Here is a 20,156-nt window from a genome sequence, read left to right on the forward strand (position 1 = left end):
TCATTGTACATCTAGAAGGATGGCAAATTCAGCGACTTGTACCTCACACGGCAAAATCAAAGACCGTTCCTTAACTGCAAAAACTTTATTTACGCCATCAATTTTCATTTTCGGAAATTGAATGTCGGGGTCGACGCAAAGGGTCAACGAGCATTTTACTTGAAACTAAAACAAAATGTGAATATCGCCAAATCATCTTTAAATATGCCAAGGTGGCAAACTGAGAAGTAAATCTTCAAGACACCCCTACGAAAAATGGGTCACGGCTCGTTTCTACGGCAACAGACAGCCGCAGACAAACTGGCGAGAGCTGTTCTTACCGTAGACAGACAGTAAAGATGTTTGTACGAGAATTACGCGTGAAAAAATTGCGCGAAATGCAGTGAAAAGTTCTTTAATGAGATATATTAAATCCTATTTGGAAAAAACTGTGGCTTTCATAATCTCATCACTATACAACGTATCACATTTAATAATTAAAAAGAGTTATGTGATACAAACGCAGTGGCGTAGCAAGCATGACTGGCGCACGGGGCAAAATACCTTTTTGGCGCCCCCCCCACACAATAAAAAATTTCAGTAATATAATGTATAGAATATATTCGTAATAAGAAAATAATGCAAATAATAATAAAATGCTGAATCTGCCATAAAATACTCAAAAATATATTAAGAATAGTCACTACCTAACTACACTATCCTTGGATTCGGAAATGCATCTGTGTCGGCGGAAAAATCAGACATACGATGATCTAGAATTAGTTCAAAAGGTGTTATAAGTGTTTTTAAAAAGTGCAGGATTTAAACAATTAAAAGTTTAATATACATTATAGATAAATAGATATGTAGCAACTTGCCTACTACAACTCAACTCTGCCAGTCTGGTAACCCATAGCAACAAAGAACAAAATAATATTTATTCTATTCAATTGTTATAATTATTTAATGATCTGTCTCAAAAAATTGTACTATCATAATTGGTGACACGTACTTATTACGAATAGCAACCTTCAATGTTGCACGAATATGGAGTTCATATGTCAAAATTCTGAGCAGCAGTAAGTTATCCAGTGTGATGAGATGCAAGTAAGACATTTCACCTGTCATTTAAAGCGTTGTGCCGCATTCCGGTGAGTCAACATATTTCTGTCATAATTTCAGTGGATATATGTATCGTCTACAGCATTTGAGCCGCCAATTTCTCTGATTTCAAGTACCAAGAAACGGTGTCACTATAAACATATTGATTATTTTTCTATACATATTATTATTGTGCGTATTTGTTTGATACAAAGTGGTTGACAACGATGCTGCTTCACAATTGGCGCGAGTGGCAGTTAAGCCATCACCTTTTTGTCGCCGAGACCCATCGTTATGGTTCATTCAATTGGATGCGCAGTTAAGTCACATTACTGCCGACGAAACTCAATTTTATACAGCGATCTCCGTGTTAGAATCAGAGGTACTGCAATCAGCTCGTGAAATAATTTTGAATTCACCGGCGACGGACAAATACAAATCTTTAAAAAATATTAATTTCTGTTTGTGAAGAATCATAGACAGAATCAAGCAGTTGTTGCACGATTTACGATTGGGTGATAGGAGGCCTTCTCAATTGCTGTCTAAAATGTCAGACTTAGCCACCGGTAACCTAAAGGATAATATTCTTAAAACATTATGGATACATAGACTCCCATCTAACATGCAAACCATTTTAGCGGCCAGTAGGGAGCCACTTAAAAATCTTCCCGAAATCGCTGATAAAATTCACAACTTGGCCATTCCAGTGCAAATACACGCAGTGCAGGCTCCTGGCCTAGGTACTGTGGCGTTACAGGCTCAAATTGATGATTTGTCCAAACAGGTTGCTCAGTTAGTAGCCATCCAAGCTGAACCTTTTCAGCGCAACCGCTCTACATCCCGTGGTTGAAATACACGTCGTAGCCCACTGAGGAAACGTTATGAAAGCCGGGTATTCGTAACACGGCTATTTTTTTTACCACCACAAATTTGGAAACAAGGCAAACAAATGCCACCCACTGTGTCGTTATAACGACCAGGGAAACGAGAAGGGCCGTTGCTCGAAGTTGTGAACGACAGCGGCCGGAATTTTGCACACCTTTTCGTCATCGAAAAGAATTCGGGCTTAAGGTTTCTTGTAGACACCGGGACTGATGTTTCTGTCGTTCCACCACATTTTCACGAACAAAAGGGCCTTACCAAGCTATAACTTTATGTAGAAAATGGAACTCCTATTCAAATTTTTGGTGAACGCCTGATATCTGTTGATTTAGGATTGCGCCGCAACATCCAATGGCCTACTGTTTCAAGTCCTATTAGTGGCGCTGACGTTTTTCAAAAATTTTCTTTGCTTGTCGATCTTAAGAATCGCCGTTTGATAGATTCCACAACCAACTTAACTTATCCGGGAGTAATTCACAATAGTCAAGATTTGAGCATTAAACTGATTTCGGGTAACTCCCCATGGCGTCAACTTCTCAGAGAATTCTCTACAAACACGCGCCCAGTTATGGGTAGTTCCGATTCCAAGCACGATGTACTACATTATATTGAAACTACCGGACCTCCAATTGCAGCTAAACCAAGACGCTTACCTCCGGACAAGCTTAAAGCCGCCAAAGAAGAATTTCAATACATGATGGAACAGGGAATTTGCCGTCCTTCAGAAAGTTAATGGGCCAGTCCGCTCCATCTAGTTCGGAAGCGAAATGGTAACTGGCTCCCGTTTGGCCAATATCGCCGGTTAAATGCAGCTACAGTTCCTGATCGTTACCCAGTCTCGCACATTCAAGACTGTATGCAAGTTTCAGACGGAAAAGCTATTTTTCACAACCCTTGATCTTGAGCGGGCGTATCACCAAGTGCCCGTTAACCCAGCTGATATTCCAAAAACTGCTGCAATGCTGCTCAAACGTTTCAACGCTTCATGAATCAGGTGTTAATCTGCCTCGACTTTTGTGTACCTTATTTTGATGACGTCTTAATCACCTCCTCTTCAGAGCAAGAACACCTATCACATTTGAGAACAGTTTTTGAACGTTTTCAAAGGTACCATGTCAGTCTTAATCCTTTCAAATGCGTTTTTGGCCAACCAAGAGTATCCTTTCTTGGTCATGAAGTTTCCGCTGATGGCGTTCGACCCCTTCCAGATAGAATCACCGCTATCCACGATATACCCGAACCATCTTCAGTGAACGACTTAAGAATCTTTACCATGCTCAATTTTTATCGACGTTTCTTACCTCATGCAGCGACCATACAAGCACCTCTAAATTCTTTTTCGGTTGGAAGCAAGAAAAACGATAAACGTGTTATAACCTGGACCACAGAATCTCGCGAAGCGTTCCAAAAATGCAAAAATGATTTAATTTCGGCACCAAATTTGCAGTATCCTTCCGCATCTAAACAATTATCACTCTACGTCACGTGCACCTCGACATGGTCGGGCACTTATATTTATTAATAATAATATAATACATGAATACAATTAATTACTATGTATACATTTTTCTTACCTTGGATGAAGCAAATTTATCATTTACATCATCAAAGTCGATCCTTTCAAATTTTTCTCTTTCCACACTTAAAAATGCTAGATGACTTAGGGGATCTTGGCCCATCGTTGATTGTAAATATGTGAAAATTTATTTTAATTTGCTGAACGAACGTTCATAGCTAGCATTTGATAACGAAATAGTAAGTAGTATTTAAAGTGCGACTCTTAGGTTTGGAAAAACATTTTCTCTATAGATCTGTAGTGGAATTTTAGATTCCGTTTCTTTTCTACTGCGGAGTAACGTCATGAAGTAACATTCACTGCTCAAAACAATTAGGGGATATTGTGGGTTCGGTATGAAAACCATGTAATCGATAACCTTTTTGAACAAAAGGAAATAGAAGAGATTATAAAGGGAAATTATAACGTTTAAAAAGTTGGGAATATGCAAATTTAGTCTGTGACGTCGAAAACTATGAGTTTAAGATAAGGAGTGAAAAGCGACCTGCAGCATTCCTTTTGTAGTAGGAGATTAAAAACAATTGACAAGAGTTGACTGTTTGCAGCAGTCAGTCCGATGTCTCAGCAAGATGACTTAATAGAATCAGTAGACTAGAAGGCCATCAGTCGTTTACAGGAGAGTCAAATGCAATCCATTGTAGCGGAAGCGTTAGGATTTTCCCAAAATGTCATTTCCAGATTATGGAAGCGGATTTTGGAAACTAGATATGTTTGAGAAATTCGGGAGAAGGTCGTGTTATCGTTTTAAAATAAAAAGCGAGAGATATGCGTGCATTTCGTTTAAAAAAATAAAAATATATCTCTACCTTGGAGAAATAAAATGGTCAGAAAGAACGTTTTGGTTCATGTACTGCAAACATTTTATTATACATTTTATCAAACAAATGAAGAAAATAAATAATTAATTATATTACAATAGTTATTCAGAAGTCAAACAACAAAAATCAGCGTTATACCTACAAAATTTTCACAGGACTAGTTTCGATGGTTTTACCGAACCATCATCTTCAGCTGCAAAACCGCAAATGAACAAGATAGGAAATAATGATTAGATAAGATAAGAAAGCCTGGACAAGAATAAGCAAGTGGCGCCATCTTTTGGCGAAACCAGAACTAAAACATAATTTCTCTAAAAGCCGAAGGCAAATTTGGATTGGAATTAGGATCGTTAACTAGAACAGAAAGAATTTTATGAATGTGAAATGCCTCTAGAAAATCTAGTTCTCCAATGGAAGATGTTTTTTGAATAATTTTGGCAGCAGAAAAATTGAAAGTGTGATTTTCGGACCAACAATGTTGAGCAACAGAAGACTTCTGTGTTTCCTTTTTTCTAACATATGCCTCATGTTCCTTGACGCGAAATTTTAAGGCTCTCTTAGTTTGGCCAATGTAAATTAAACCACACTGGCAAGGAATCCTATAAATACCCCAGGAATTCATATCCGGAATGGGGTCTTTGAGTATAGAAGTTGGAATTTTATTGATGGGAGAATAAACAACCCGAAAGTTAAATTTCTGCAAAATATGTGCAACTTTATAGCTAATTGATGGAAAGAAGGGAATGACAACAGAATTTTTATAATCTCCTAAAATAAGAATGTGGCTTTTAGTGTGTTGAGATGAGAATTTTTTAACTGCTTGATTAATAATGTTGGGTGAAAAGCCCCTGTCAATAGCTATTGCTTTTAAATAATTTAGTTCTTCATCAAGGGCTAGTTTGGAGGAGCAAACTTGAAGAGCACGGAAAACATAGGAATAAAATGAAGCTAACTTTTGTTTAGTCGGATGACATGATTTAAAGTGTGGTGGAAGGCAAACCGATGAAGGTTTACGGTAAACTGTAGTACTGAAGTTGGATGTGTTACGTGTGACCAGAATGTCGAGAAACGGAAGAGAATTGCAAGTCTCAAGTTCAAGAGTGAACTGAATAGCAGGATCAATAGAATTCATTGTTGAAAGAACTTTATTTAAATCATCTTTATTACCTTCAAACAGGGTAAAAGTATCGTCTACGTAGCGGAACCATGCCGGGAAGTTTAAAGTTTCAAACAATTTTGATTCATAATAATGCATGTAGATATCAGCCAGGATGGGACTGAGGGGGCTTCCCATGGCTAATCCCTCAGTTTGCTTGTAATATTTATTTTGGAAAACAAAATGTGTTTGTTTCAAACAGAGTTGAGTGAGAGAAATTAGCTCATCAATTTCGATGCAAGAGAAATGAAATTCGCGAAGTCTGGTTTCTAGACATCTTAATGCACCCTCCACTGGGACATTGGTGAATAATGATTTTACATCAAAAGAAACCATGAGTAAATTACTAGGAGAAATGTTTTTAACCTTTTTTACAAACTCTATTGAATTTTTTATGGTGTAAATGTTATTGTCTAATAGAGCGGAAAATCTAGAAACTAAATATTTAGCTAAAGGATACGAGGCAGTACCTAAATTTGATACAATAGGGCGGAAAGGAATACCACTTTTATGAATTTTGGGAAGAGCATATAATCTGGCACAATTCGCAACAGATGGGATAAGCGAATGTTTTAAGTTGCTTGAAATGATTTGCGAAGATTTGATCGCAGTTTTTATTTTGGATAAGTCCGAAGGTGAAGGATCTTTAGGGATCGGATTATATGGTCCTTCGTTTAAGAGTTTAGTGACACCATCGATGTAAGTGTTCTTATCCATGACGACTATCTGGCCACCTTTGTCGGCCTTTGAAATGATAATATCCGGGTTAGAATGAATTTCGCGCATTGTAGCTCTTTCTCTCCCAGTTAGATTTGGTTTCAAAGGTTTATTATTGAATTTCACATTATGAGCGACAAGATGCCTAATCATTTCTTTCTGTGAATCTGAAACTTTACTGAACTTGAAAGCTTTTTCGATAGGAGCCAAAATCTTTGGAATCGAGGGTTTACAGGTTTGTGAGAAGTTAAAATTATATTTTAGAATTCTCTCTTGTTCTTCTGAAAGACTAACATTAGAAATATTAACTATTGCTTGATGTTTACAATGGTAAGATTTTCTGAACTACTTGAACTGGAAGACTGTAAAAGAAGTTTTTCGAATTTAACTGCAAGGGTGTTTTTATGACGGTTAACTGCATTCTCCGTTCTAGACCAAGACTTTTGTTCAAGGGCAGTGAATTTTGGATATGATTTAGCGAGTTCCAGATGAAGCTTATAGAGTTCATGTTCAATTTTGGACAATTGTTGACGTGTATCCCTTATCACGGACCGAAGTAAGGCAAGCTTGCAATTTAACAGAATTCTTGAAACGCGATTATTCTCCCATCAATAAAATTCCAACTTCTATACTCAAAGACCCCATTCCGGATATGAATTCCTGGGGTATTTATAGGATTCCTTGCCAGTGTGGTTTAATTTACATTGGCCAAACTAAGAGAGCCTTAAAATTTCGCGTCAAGGAACATGAGGCATATGTTAGAAAAAAGGAAACACAGAAGTCTTCTGTTGCTCAACATTGTTGGTCCGAAAATCACACTTTCAATTTTTCTGCTGCCAAAATTATTCAAAAAACATCTTCCATTGGAGAACTAGATTTTCTAGAGGCATTTCACATTCATAAAATTCTTTCTGTTCTAGTTAACGATCCTAATTCCAATCCAAATTTGCCTTCGGCTTTTAGAGAAATTATGTTTTAGTTCTGGTTTCGCCAACAGATGGCGCCACTTGCTTATTCTTGTCCAGGCTTTCTTATCTTATCTAATCATTATTTCCTATCTTGTTCATTTGCGGTTTTGCAGCTGAAGATGATGGTTCGGTAAAACCATCGAAACTAGTCCTGTGAAAATTTTGTAGGTATAACGCTGATTTTTGTTGTTTGACTTCTGAATTAGTATTTATTCGGCGTGTTATTGTGTCTTAATTATTACAATAGTTATTAATTTTAAATATATTTTCCAGTGATCGAACAATATAAAAACTGAAATTTTCCGGAAAATCTTGTTTGGAGACCATTTGGCGCCCCTCTACGAGCGGCGCCCGGGGAATCATGCACCCCTTTGCCCCCCTGTGTCTACGCCACTGTACAAACGCCATAGGTTTCAGTGTTAAAGTAAACCAGATCGTCCCTACTCTTTCTTGCCGACATGTTGGTGACGTGCGCCCCGCCCACTGGGTTTGTCTATCTCTTATAAGGTCCATGCTTTAAACGCGGTACCTTTGACGTCAACGTGACGTATATTTTCGACCAATCAAATTTTCCTGCCGATTTGAAATTTAGTCGCCCCCCCCGAGATAATTAGCGTTATACTAGTACTTCTTTGCTTGTACCACACGAACCGTTCTGCTGAAATGTAAACAAATACAAGAGCTAGCGTCCTTTATAAACCTCGATTACGCCTACTTGAGGAGGAGAGTTCGTGTGAAAATGCAAAATGTGTTTTTAAGGTGGTAAATTGTGCAACGCGTTTGATGAGGGTATTTGGAACTAGAAATACGTCATTAGTTTTGGTAGTACTGTATTAGTTTGAATTGTGTTTTGAAAACACATTGTGTAATAATACTATTTAATGGATCAGTGGACTGAAGGTAACTCCTCAGAACTCAGGATGCCTGAGGAAATACGCTCCGAAGTAGATGATGAAGTTCGCATAATTCTCCCATCTTCAAATTATAAGGAACTTCAAGTATAGTATAAATTTCTGTAACATACGACTTTCTATAATTCTCCCCTCCACCAGCATTGTTAAATTGTTTTTAGGTGCTGCTGTGAAGTATGTTTTCTGTGTAATCGTCGGCTACCAAGTCTGTACTCTTCCACCTTGTTTTTGTACCATAATATTCTAACGTTTTCTTATTCCAAATAGTACTTTTATTTACTTTTATTATCATCCTACCTCTGTTTGTTGTTGATTTAAAGTGCAATTGTTTAATGTTAAATCAGGATTTTGAAACAAAGTTTCATATTTTACGACGAGTCATGTTTCTGCAATATGCTTAATCACTATGAATAACATAGGCCAAGAGAATGTGATCATATGCATGCTTCGTTCTAAACGATAGGCATATATGTTTTAAGGAGTTTTCAGTAAACTTAAAATGATTTTTGCAATAGTTCACGGCTTATTTGGGATGTATTTTGTGACTTAAATGTTTGTATATTTGTTTTATTCAAGCAATGCTTAAATAAAACAAATGACTACATTATGTTGGTGCCACGTTTTAATGTAGCACCAACAGCTGTCATAACTTATGACTACATTAAAATGTTTTGACAGTTGTTGGTGCTACATTAAAATGTGGCACCAATAGCTGTCTAAGTCTTACTAGGTATAACATAATTTCAGCATTAGTTCACAGTAAGTCACCCTATAAGTATTGTAGTTGAGAATCTTTTTATATTTGGCTGCCAGTGCCTAACTAAAGAAAAATAATTTAAAAAATATTTAGTAAAATGATTAATCAAATTTTTAATTTTCAGAATGATAATATGGGTTAACATTCATTTGTTCACAAATTCATTTATGTTGTTGTAATTTATCTCACTTGTCTGACAGCAACATCAGAACAATCCCATGAAATTCATTGTGGCAAGGAGTGCAAGATTGTGCACACCATTGGCAAGAACCTGGAGCACCTTGCAGGTGACAGTATGACTTTGCTTAGTTCTGTCCCCAATTTTGATGGAGAGCACTTAGGGAATGGGTCCGGGGGTCTCCTACCCCTCTTCCCCTACCATCAACCTCTCGGGAGGACTTGGGGCTCGCTGCATATTTAGAGTGTCTCCATGCTGCACAGACATTATACATTTAACTAACATTCATCCCTTCTCCGGAATTTGAACCCAGGCCTTTTAGTACGGCATTTAGAGTCACTAACCAGTATCCTGGTTAGGTGACAAAAATTCATATATTGTTTTTAATAATGTACAGATGTCACCAAGACAAAATGGAGGAAAGTGCAGAATCGCCCACTGCTTGCCGCGTTTTTAAGAATTGCACATACTCGGTATCCATGTACACATCAACCTATTTTCACTTAAAAAACATCCCAGAAATCTACAAAAATGGCATTGTGCACTCCCTTGACTTTATCCGTGTACATATCGACCATGTTTTCACTTAAAACGTCCAATTCTTCTTACTCTTGTAAAATGCGCCAAACAAATAAGTGGGCGATTCTGCACTTTACCCACAAAATGAATTATTTCTGCAATGTTACAAAAGATTGAGGGGAAAAAAAAATATCCCAAATGAAATTAAATGCATTGGCTTAAAGAGGTTACTCCATAACGATTACATTTATCCAAGTTGATCATTGTTCAGGAAGGTGGATAACTTCGCTAAATTATCTTCTCAGGAATGTGTCTACGTTTTTTTGAAGATAAGTTTGTAGCTTGAAGAAAGCAATTTTCGTACAGAAGTTAGCAGCTTTATGAAAGCCTTATGTGAATTGAGTCCTGATATAAGCTTAACATAAACGTATAACTGCTCACCCAATCTGAATTTAAAAGCATAATCTGTTGCAGGTATTCAGTAAGTCATGCATATGTTATTTATATGTTATATATTTTGAAATATATACCAAAATATATGTATGGGTGCCACTTGGTGATAATTGGTGGTACATGGACACCGAATTTGTGCTGTTCTTTGACTTTTTATTTTGGCATTGTGTAGCGGCGATAAATCGCTGCTACACAAATTCAAAGTAACAAGTCAAAGAATTGCGCAAACTTGGGTTGATCTTTGGATTATGGTAACTTGGCGATTTGTTTGGTGACCAACTCTGCTACAGCAGCCCTCTATTTTTTTTCCGCTGCCATTTTGTCTTCACGAAGTAAAGACATGTTTCTTTTCTTTTTATTTACTGAACACTTTTTCCAACAATCTACTAGCCGAATTACACTGATGCTAGAAATTTTATGTAACGAAACTGCTTAATCATGACAAATATTAACTGCAAAATTGGGAAAAAGTGCAGAATCGCAAACTCCTTGCGCATTTTTCAGAATAGCACATACACATAAACCATTTGCACGTCGACTTATTTTTACTTAAAAAATATCCCAGAATTGCACAAAAATGGCATTGCACACACTCTTAACTTTATCCATCTACACTGCTATTTTCTCAAAAATTACAAAAATTTGCACGAAAATGCAGGAAAATTTTCTTAATCTTTAAACTCGATAAAAAGCACATGTATGAAATTACCTGATCACGAAAAAGTACATACCCTTTCCAAGGATGAACATTTCCACATATAAAATAAATAAAATATCCAAAAGCTGTTACCTCTAAATTATCTATTATATTATAAACGTCACTAACGAATTTATACGCAAACATTAAAAGTAGTTACAAATACTTAGTGTCAAATATTTAAATTATTTCCATACACGTTTACTTCAACTGAAACATATACGAAATTCCTACAAACATAAAATTCACAAAATAACTATCATTTAATTAAAATATCACTAAACCATGTACACGTTGACTTATTTTTACTTAAAAAAAATCCCAGAATTGGACAAAAATGGCATTGCCCACACTCTTCACTATATCCATGTACACTGCTTTTTTGTTATAAATTAGAAACATTTCACGAAAATGCATGAAAATTTTGTAAATCTTTAAATCCAGTAAAAAGAACATATATGAAATTACCTGATCGCGAAAAAGTATATACCCTTTCCAAGGATGAACATTTCCACATATAAAATAAGTAAAATATCCAAAAACTTTTACCTCTAAATTATCTATTATATTATAAAACGTCAGCAACGAATTTATACGCAAACATTAAAAATAGTTACAAATACTTAGTGTCAAATATTTAAATTATTTCCATACACGTTTACTTCAACTGAAATGTATACCAAATTCCTACAAACATAAAATTCACAAAATAACTATCATTTAATTAAAATATCACTAAACCATGTACACGTCAACTTATTTTTACTTAAAAAAACATCCCAGAATTGCACAAAAATGACATTGCGCACACTCTTCACTATATCCATGTACACTGCTTTTTTCTCATAAATTGGAAAAATTTCACGAAAATGCATGAAAATACTCAACGTATACTACTCAAACGTATTCCAAAATACTACAAATATATAACTCACAAAATCACGATCATTAAATTAAAATATAATTAAATTAAAAAATGCTACTTAAAATATAAATAAGCACATAAATTAAATTAATAAAAATTAGATTACAATCCTAATTACATTAAACTAAATCATTGCTAATAACAATTTTCCAATAATACCACATTAATTTATTTACTCCTTACATTTAGAACAATGCATAAAGATAATATCCTCAAATGATTAAAAATACTAACTTACCTAATCTTCTTCACTATCTTCATTACGTGGCTTTAGTACTACTGCTAATTTCTAAATCCTAAATCCAGTAGTCAACTGGAAGTCTATTCACCAAGTAATAAGAAATTAATAAAATTTCACCTATACTCAAAGTACTTTCAGCAAACCACGTACCCTTCCTTACACTCCTTTTCACAAAATGTCCATTTTCACCATATTTCTTGCACCGCCATTTAAACTTAATTGTAATATCCTTCCTTTCACACAATCTCAGCTTATTTTTATTATCAGATAAACGCATTAAAAATTTAGAATTCACTTTACATAGTGCCATGCAATCCAAAAATTAATCAACACTATTTCACACAACACACAATGAAGCTTTTCCAAATTAACCCCTTTTTCCGATTAAAGAACTGTAATTCGTCCATTAATGTCACGTTTCACACAAGACAGAATAAAGCTAAATACGAAATTTCCAGATTTCCCCCTTTTTCCATTTAAACAACTGTAATTCGTCCATTAATGTAACATGACATATCTCATGATCTCTCATTTCCCTCACACAAAATAATGCGTAATCGGAACTGAGTGCTTCTCACATCATTACCAAAGTCCTAGGTAAGTAACCTTTATCGCCTCCAAAATGTCGCCAAACTACCAGTTACCATATTCCAAAGATCAGCCCAAACTTGGTATCTGTATACACATCTATCTATTTTCAATTAAAAAAAAAAAAAAAAAAAAAAATTAGAGAATTGCACAAACTAGGCATTGCTTACTCCCTTTACTTTGTCCATGTACACATCAATCTGTATTCACTTAAGAAATCAAAGGAGCAGCCAACAAAAAATATATCATCTCCATAAACTACATTTTAAATAAAGCAATAAAGTAACATAAAAAAGAAATTCATCTTAGGACTATATAATGGAAATATCCACTTATCTTATTTACGAATTTATGTGTCTTCAGTCAAACAAAATTCCTGAACAGCATCCAAAAACTTCCTAAAATTATCTGAACTAGAATCTGCATACTGGCATCGGCACATAAATTCGCAAAAAATATCCTCCGTAGTGCAGGTATTGTTTGACGTTCGACCTTGCGCATTTCCTTTCTACAAACAGGACACTTAATAATGACTACTAAGTAAACCTTCATTTACACATCAGTTAATTAATGCTTTTTTCCCTTTCGTTCTAAATCGTACAGAAACGTCAAATTAATTTTATCGCATTTAGCCATTTTACCATGTAAACCACAAAATAACATACTACTTATCCAAAATATGGTGCACACTTTCCAAATCTTTATCATTCAAACTGACCGCAATCACGCTACCAATTATGTCATAATAGGGTTTCCATAACATTCAGCTACTAAGGTAAATGGCCATAAATAACTTGGCCATAAATGAAACGGCAACTTGGCGATAAATGAAACAAGTTAGCAGTAATCCAAGGGGCACGCTTTAATCTACTCTAACCTATATATTTTTAAACTTGAGTTCATAGAAAGAAGTGGAGATAGGTAATGAAGTTAAAATTTTTAATTTAAATGTAATTTTAACCATTAAAGAAAATGTATGTTTAAGGCAACATTTGGCAGTTTGACTAATTTTTAAGATTTGATACCGAATTGTAATGCTTGAGATTTAAATACAGTATAAAGTCTTTAATCCGGACATCCATAAACTTTCTCCGCATGCGCATAGTACCTTTACGCATGCACGTTTAATGTATAACGGACGGTATAAGCTAGGCTAAAATTATCTAATTATCTATTTCAGTTAATGTTGCAGATTGCGTTGTTCCTTAATCTTCTAATTGAATCCGGCTTATTATTTTTTGCAGACTGTTAGAGCAATTTTATAAAAAGTAAGCTTGAACTTTCGATTATGTCAAAAAGAGTTTCCAATTCTGGAGCTGCCAAAGGATCTACAAAGCGAAAGCATGTTTCGATATCCATTAAACAAAAAGTGGAATTGCTGCAAAAATTGGATAAAGGCATGAAGAAAGTAGCAGAAAGGTGATTTGTTTCTCTAACCATTCCGAAATCTTTATCAATTTCATGCTGGTCTGTGTGTGTGTGTGTGGGGGGGGGACTTCGTGGTGTGCAATGAACTGGAAGTTGATCTATCAGCACTATCCTAATCTTCTGGGCAGATGTTTTTATTTTATTCGGCTTATAATTCCTTACTAAATGTAGTGTTTCATCTCAATGTACTCCGTCTTTGATATGATTTAAATCAAATTCCTCGTCATTATAAATATCACGAATACACATCAAATAGTTTTCTGGTTGCAGTTTTCTAATTTCGACTATGTGTAATGTATGCTGTACACATGCGCACGTTGAAAGAAATGTTTAATAAAGTAAACAAATAAATATAAAGTTTTTTTTTTTTTTTTTTTTTTTTTTTTTTGCAAATTTTGATACCCTTTAGATCATAATTGCTCTTTATTTCATAAATTACACTTTCATATTTTTAATTTTATAATTTCTGCATGCCGTCTTACCAGATTTAAACTGAGGATCTATAATCCGGAATCGCCGAAGTCCCGACGAGTCCGGATTAAAGACTTTGTACTGTATTATTTTTGAAACACAGTTAACCTTTATCAACCTGCTATAGAAGCTGGACAGAAATTAGCAGAAGAATATGTCGCTAATCTCATGAATATCGGCACTAATATATAGCTGATGCTCGCAAAGCTTTATGATGATAGCTGCAAATTCGAAGGTTTTTCAGATTTTGTAAACAGAAAGCAAATTTTATGATTAGTTAAATTTTTAGAGAAATGTGAAGAAGTGTTAATAAAGAAAGGTGAAATAATAGTTTTTCATTTTGATAACAATGCTCCGTCAGTCAACTATCACACAGCAAAACCTGTAGTATGGTTCTAAATCCAGAAAGTAATGCTACACATAGTGAAGAAAGTGACAGAGGGGTAGTTGAGGGTGAAAAATTTTCATTGACAGTTTAGTGGCAGTTACAAGACTTGAACAATGGAACTTTGTAAGTGAACAAGAAATTATCACTCTCTGAAGAAACAGTATTACCCCAATAAATGAAGCAACTTATACATTGAAAGAAATATTTAATAAAGCAAACAAATAAATACTGAGACTTTTTTTTTTTTTTTTTTTTTTGCAAATTTTGATTCCATTCAAGTCACAAATACATCGTTATTTCATAAACTATTTTTTCATATTTTTAATTTTATAATTTTTATATCTCATCTTACTAGATTTAACTGTGATCTTAATATCTGGAAAAAAAAAATCCTCAATCTGGAATCTCTGATCTAGATCTTGGACTTTGTACTGTAACATGCTTTTACATAAATAACCCCAGTCAGGGCAAGCATATGTGATAAAGGAATGCAACATGGTCTTATATATCAGTAATTTATGATCACTAGCTAAAATGCTGTTTTGAGCAATTAAGGAGTGAAGTGTAATTCTACTGGCTCGAAACATGAAATGCTGTGCGTTTTATGTGAAACATTCATGTTAGATTTTGGTCGACGAAAACATAAAAAAGTATTTGATTTGTTTGGCTCAGATAATAGTAGTATAATATGTGGTGAGCATCTGTATATGTTTTGTTTTCATGTTAACATGGTTGCTTCAGTCTTTTTGACTCTGATCTTAATTTTTCATTTTTTAAGCCAGAACTCCAGTGCATCAAAATAAACTATTACGCTACCAGCGTATCACAGACTCTTAAGAGACTACTAAAAATATTCGGTACTTTTCCGTTTCGCCGGCACAAATCTCGCCAAACAGACTTTCAACACACATACCAAACAGACAACATACAGTATACACATAAAAATGTTAACAAATGTTAGTTCTAAGAATTTTTTATTTTGAAAGCATAAACATTTTCATATCATTTAAAATTTTGCAAAAAGCCAATAAATAAGTACACAAAATTTGTAAAAAAACATTAATTTAAGAATTTACTATGCTTTCATTGTACAACATCCTGATTCACCGGTTCACATCGCATGGCCCCAAGTGATTTCATCTCACGTAAACTAAGCTACAAAAATCTAATTATCTCAGTAATTATTTACATAAATTTCAAGTTAAATCTTAACATGGAATAGAAGTTTAAATGCAAGAGTCATTTTAATTCGTACGAATAGCTTACTCAGAAATTGTAAAACCACAGTGCTTTACTTTGCTAGTGCATTCTCATTAGAATTGATGAATTTAACCCTTGACTTTGACTTTTCTATATTTTCTCCTTCGGGTGAGTGGTGTGGTTGCATTCTAATTGACTTAATTACCGCAAATGGCCTTAGGGCATAAAATTGAACTATCTAGTAAAAATTCTATGTTATTGTATGCCAGTATTGAAAGAAACAATCAATCTGATAAGAGACGGGTGTGATTTGTTTTGAAAATGAGACGTAAAAGGTTACCAGCGAGGATGTTCTGTTTGGTATCAGTCATGCCGTTATTGGTGACTTTATCGCCTGCGCCAGCAAAACGGAAAAGTACCAAATATTCTAAAGTATTCATTATTTTCTGAAAAGATGTTTTGAACATAAATATAAAAACATCACTCGTGTAAATAACATGTCATTCTTCTTTAATAAGCCTAACTTAACTACAGAAACATATTTTCCTAATTGTATAAATTGTTTTGTTGCCACTTCTAAGAAACTAATATAAAAGTAGTTATTAGTAGCCAAACAACATTAAATAAAAAAATTAAAGGAAAGTAAGTAAAGTTAAATTGAAGCACATGTAAAATAAAAACTACATTCATTTGAAATCCAACAACCTGCATACATAGCAGATGTTGTGTTACGTGTGTGTGATATATTATTCATGTAAGTGCTAAAAGGAATTGACCCAAAAAGAGACTTTTATGGTTTACTGGCATTGATATTCCAGATAGCAGAATATGTACTTTTAGGGCAAATGATAAAATCTTTGAACTATAAAATAGGAATAGAGTGGGGAGATGATGGGTTCTGGGAAATCCAGCGTTGTAACTTTGTAAGTTCATTTAGCCAAGCACAGTGGAATGTCTATCTATGAAATTGCTCTATTGTAAATTTTCTGGTGAAATCCAGTCAAGATTTGTTCATCCACTCTGTAGTTTTATCATAAATCAATACTGTTGAGGAATAATTGCTTTCTACATAATATAGTAGATTTTTAAAGACAGTGATAGGTTTTTCAAGATAACTCAGCAGTCTTGCTTAGAATAAGCAGAAGGCTGATTGGTTGATATGACACAACTTGCCCAGTTGATGGGAAGTATCTGAGCTTGATGATGTAGTTGATAATTTTGATAAGTCTACAAATCATAAATAGTCCCATTTTTTAACCATAATTCTGGTATATTTGTTATAATCTGGGCTTTTCTTAGTCTTGAGACAGTCAATATTACTTAGTACATCAGAAGATTTGACCATAATAGTACTTGAGTCTGACTGTTTGTGTAACTGTATTCTGTTTTGCTTTGAGGATTGTTTATATTAAACTGAGTAACATAGTGACCTGTGAAAGACAACGTTTTCTCAGTTTCAGTGTATGTGATTTCTGTGCGTCTGTTAATGGCAGAACATTCATGCATCATCTTTTTAACCCGAAAATAACTTTCCAGCTTGAATTATGATGTGGGGTAAGTACTCCAAGGTAGTGTAGACCAGCATTTATGTATATGTGAATTGTTAGCATTCTGGCTTCTTGATATAGGATATAGTAGGCGCCATGATGTTTTGGGGAACTAGATTAGTAGCATAAGATTTAAATATATTGACCTGATCTGCACGGCCTTCCTGTTGTTATAGACTGTGAATGTGATTTTTAGATTATTAAATAGTACTGTTTTTAATGCATTGGAATATCTCATACAGGGATTATAGTAGCAATAATTGCTGTTAGCTGCATTTTTATTGCACCAAACCTGTCGTTTTATCTAGTTTCTTGTTCTGTATCATTTCCTTATGTATTTAAAATAAACCTTTTTGAATCCAACAGAAACCTGAGTTATTTACCCTTTAACACATGATCTACAAGTTGCAAAATTCATGGACGCATATAACCTTTTGTATCAAATATGCATATTTTAATATATGTATATGACATAATAAAAGCAAGGCAAAGACCGGAACACTCTCGATGTGTACATAGATACATATTGAAGAGGAAGCATTCTGATTGTGTAGTATGCTAATGTGCTGAGATCGTAATATCTAAGGAACTTGGAAGTCGAGGCAGTTTCAAATCCATTTTTATTTTCCAGTTGACATTTGGGACCACAATTCACTTGACACTCTAGTCGTGCCTATCCAAGAACATTTACATTTTTAATATTAGAGCGATAGTAAGCAGGCCAGCAAAACTACATCCTAGCAAGGTAGAGAGTGAACCTGAAGTGCATAGTTATGTAAGATGGAAGCACACAGAAGAGAAAGGTTTTGGGCTTGAGTAGAAAAGTTTGTTTCCAATTATTACATATTCAGCGCTGTGCAGGCCATGCAAAATGGAAAGATCTAGAAATGACCCTATCAAGAGAGTAATTACGATTTTTAGAACCGAGAGAGAGAATCAGAGAGTTACCGTTAGTTTAAATTATAATTTTGATTCACATATTTTTTATCTTACATATATATGTTAAAAAACTTACATCCTACAGGAAGGTAGGTTCCTGTAGGTTGACATCTTGCAGGAAAATCACATTCCCAACAAAGTAATTTCACATACTTTAAAAAAAGCTTGCATTTACCTGATTTTTTAAATTGCTTGTTTTTAGTGACATGAAATTTTTTACTCAAACTTGCAAGGTAGGTAACTAGTAGATGACTAGAACAAATGATCTAATGTGAAAATGTAATATAAGTTCTCTTTACTCTTTGAATTTGGCTTAAAAGATCAGAGTATTGTTATTAAATAATATTATGATTAACTTTCCCGGTTAATAATTTTAAGGGCCTCTTTCAATTTCCTTAAGACTCTCTGAAACCCGATTGTGTGAAATGTGAGGACTTTTAACTAACACATTTTTTTCCATTTCACCTGACTTTTGGCCAGTTTGAGCTACGACTTTGAAATTTCACCATTTTGTTTAGTTCGCTAAGAGAACTAACAGCTTAGCAATGACGCCATCTTAAACCAATTGTCTCCAATGACTATGACCCCCCATTTTTCCACATTTTTAATACCGGGAGCTACCATTGGCTAGCAACAAAATTACGAAGGCTTGCTTCTTATTTTGGAAAGGCTTGCAATAGGTTAAAATTGACTGTTTCGATTTGCTGGTAGCCCCTCTATTAGATTCTTTCGAATTTTGACAACCTTTCCTCCTGCGGATTTTGCACAGTTTAATTATAGCCAGAGCCCATGTCGACTGCAAGGTATGTTTTCTCATTTTACTTAATTTTAAAACCTTTTTACATTTTGAGCAAAATGCTCCTCCCTTTTTATAATGACAAACAAACCTTGACTTTTTTTTAAAACACAAAATTTTTTTATTCCACGCAACTGGACCCCCTTAATTTTATTTTTACAAAGGACTTGCAAGTTTAATTTTCATATCTGAGAATTTTGTGAATATTTTTATTCTTTTAGTTGTTACTTGTCGTTCGTTCATTAGCCTTACTAGGCCACCTTGTTTTAGAATATACATTTAATTATGTTTCAATTATAGGTATTACTGTAGTACTTTGTATATATTTTTTACTTTAAATGATTTAGAACACGCAAACATGTCCCGAAAAGGGACAAATCTAGTGAGACTTTTGTTAATTTAAATTTATAAAGAAATTTGTGTTTGATTAATACCATTTGAAGTCTGAATGGATTTGTCAAACGAAACATGTTTGCATAATCTAGTTATCTTGGTTGGAGGCTTCAAGCACTTCTCTCTTGACAAGTTCTGTTTGAAGCTCTGAACAGAGAAGGTTAACAAAATAGTTTTGAGCACGTTTTTCAAATTTTTCTGTAGTTTTGAAAGTTTTTTTTAAATAATTTATAATTTACTTCTAAACTCGTATTACAAAGTGTTTCTGGAATTTTGATTGGAAACTTCAGATGTTGTTAACGACTTTTTCTAGGTTTCAAACTTCCTTTCTTATATGTATATAATGAAGGAAATTTATAAGCAATTTTGTACAAAGACCAAAAAATGAAATTCAAATAAAAAAATTTCAAAAAAATCCTATAAATGTAGAATTAGAATTCTGTAAATGTAAATGAAAAATTGAAATAAACCATCACAAGAAAAACCAAAAACCAATGAAATAAAAAAGAGCATGAAAGAAGAGGAATC

General features: G+C 34.2%; 1 protein-coding gene across 1 annotated transcript in view; it reads left to right on the plus strand.

Moving 5' to 3' along the window:
• Positions 1–7,791: 7,791 nt before the first annotated feature.
• The window catches only part of Blos3 (Biogenesis of lysosome-related organelles complex 1, subunit 3), a 34,379-nt gene continuing 22,014 nt past the window's right edge, over positions 7,792–20,156 (plus strand). The window contains exon 1 of the mRNA XM_035348484.2: positions 7,792–8,195. Coding sequence (XP_035204375.1) covers positions 8,079–8,195 — 117 coding nt within the window. The 5' untranslated portion in view covers positions 7,792–8,078. The remainder of the gene's footprint in view (positions 8,196–20,156) is intronic.

Source organism: Stegodyphus dumicola, chromosome X2 (genome assembly GCF_044657685.1).
Source record: "Stegodyphus dumicola isolate Sdum_Otavi_A_Nest chromosome X2, ASM4465768v1".
In the NCBI taxonomy this organism is placed as follows: domain Eukaryota; kingdom Metazoa; phylum Arthropoda; class Arachnida; order Araneae; family Eresidae; genus Stegodyphus; species Stegodyphus dumicola.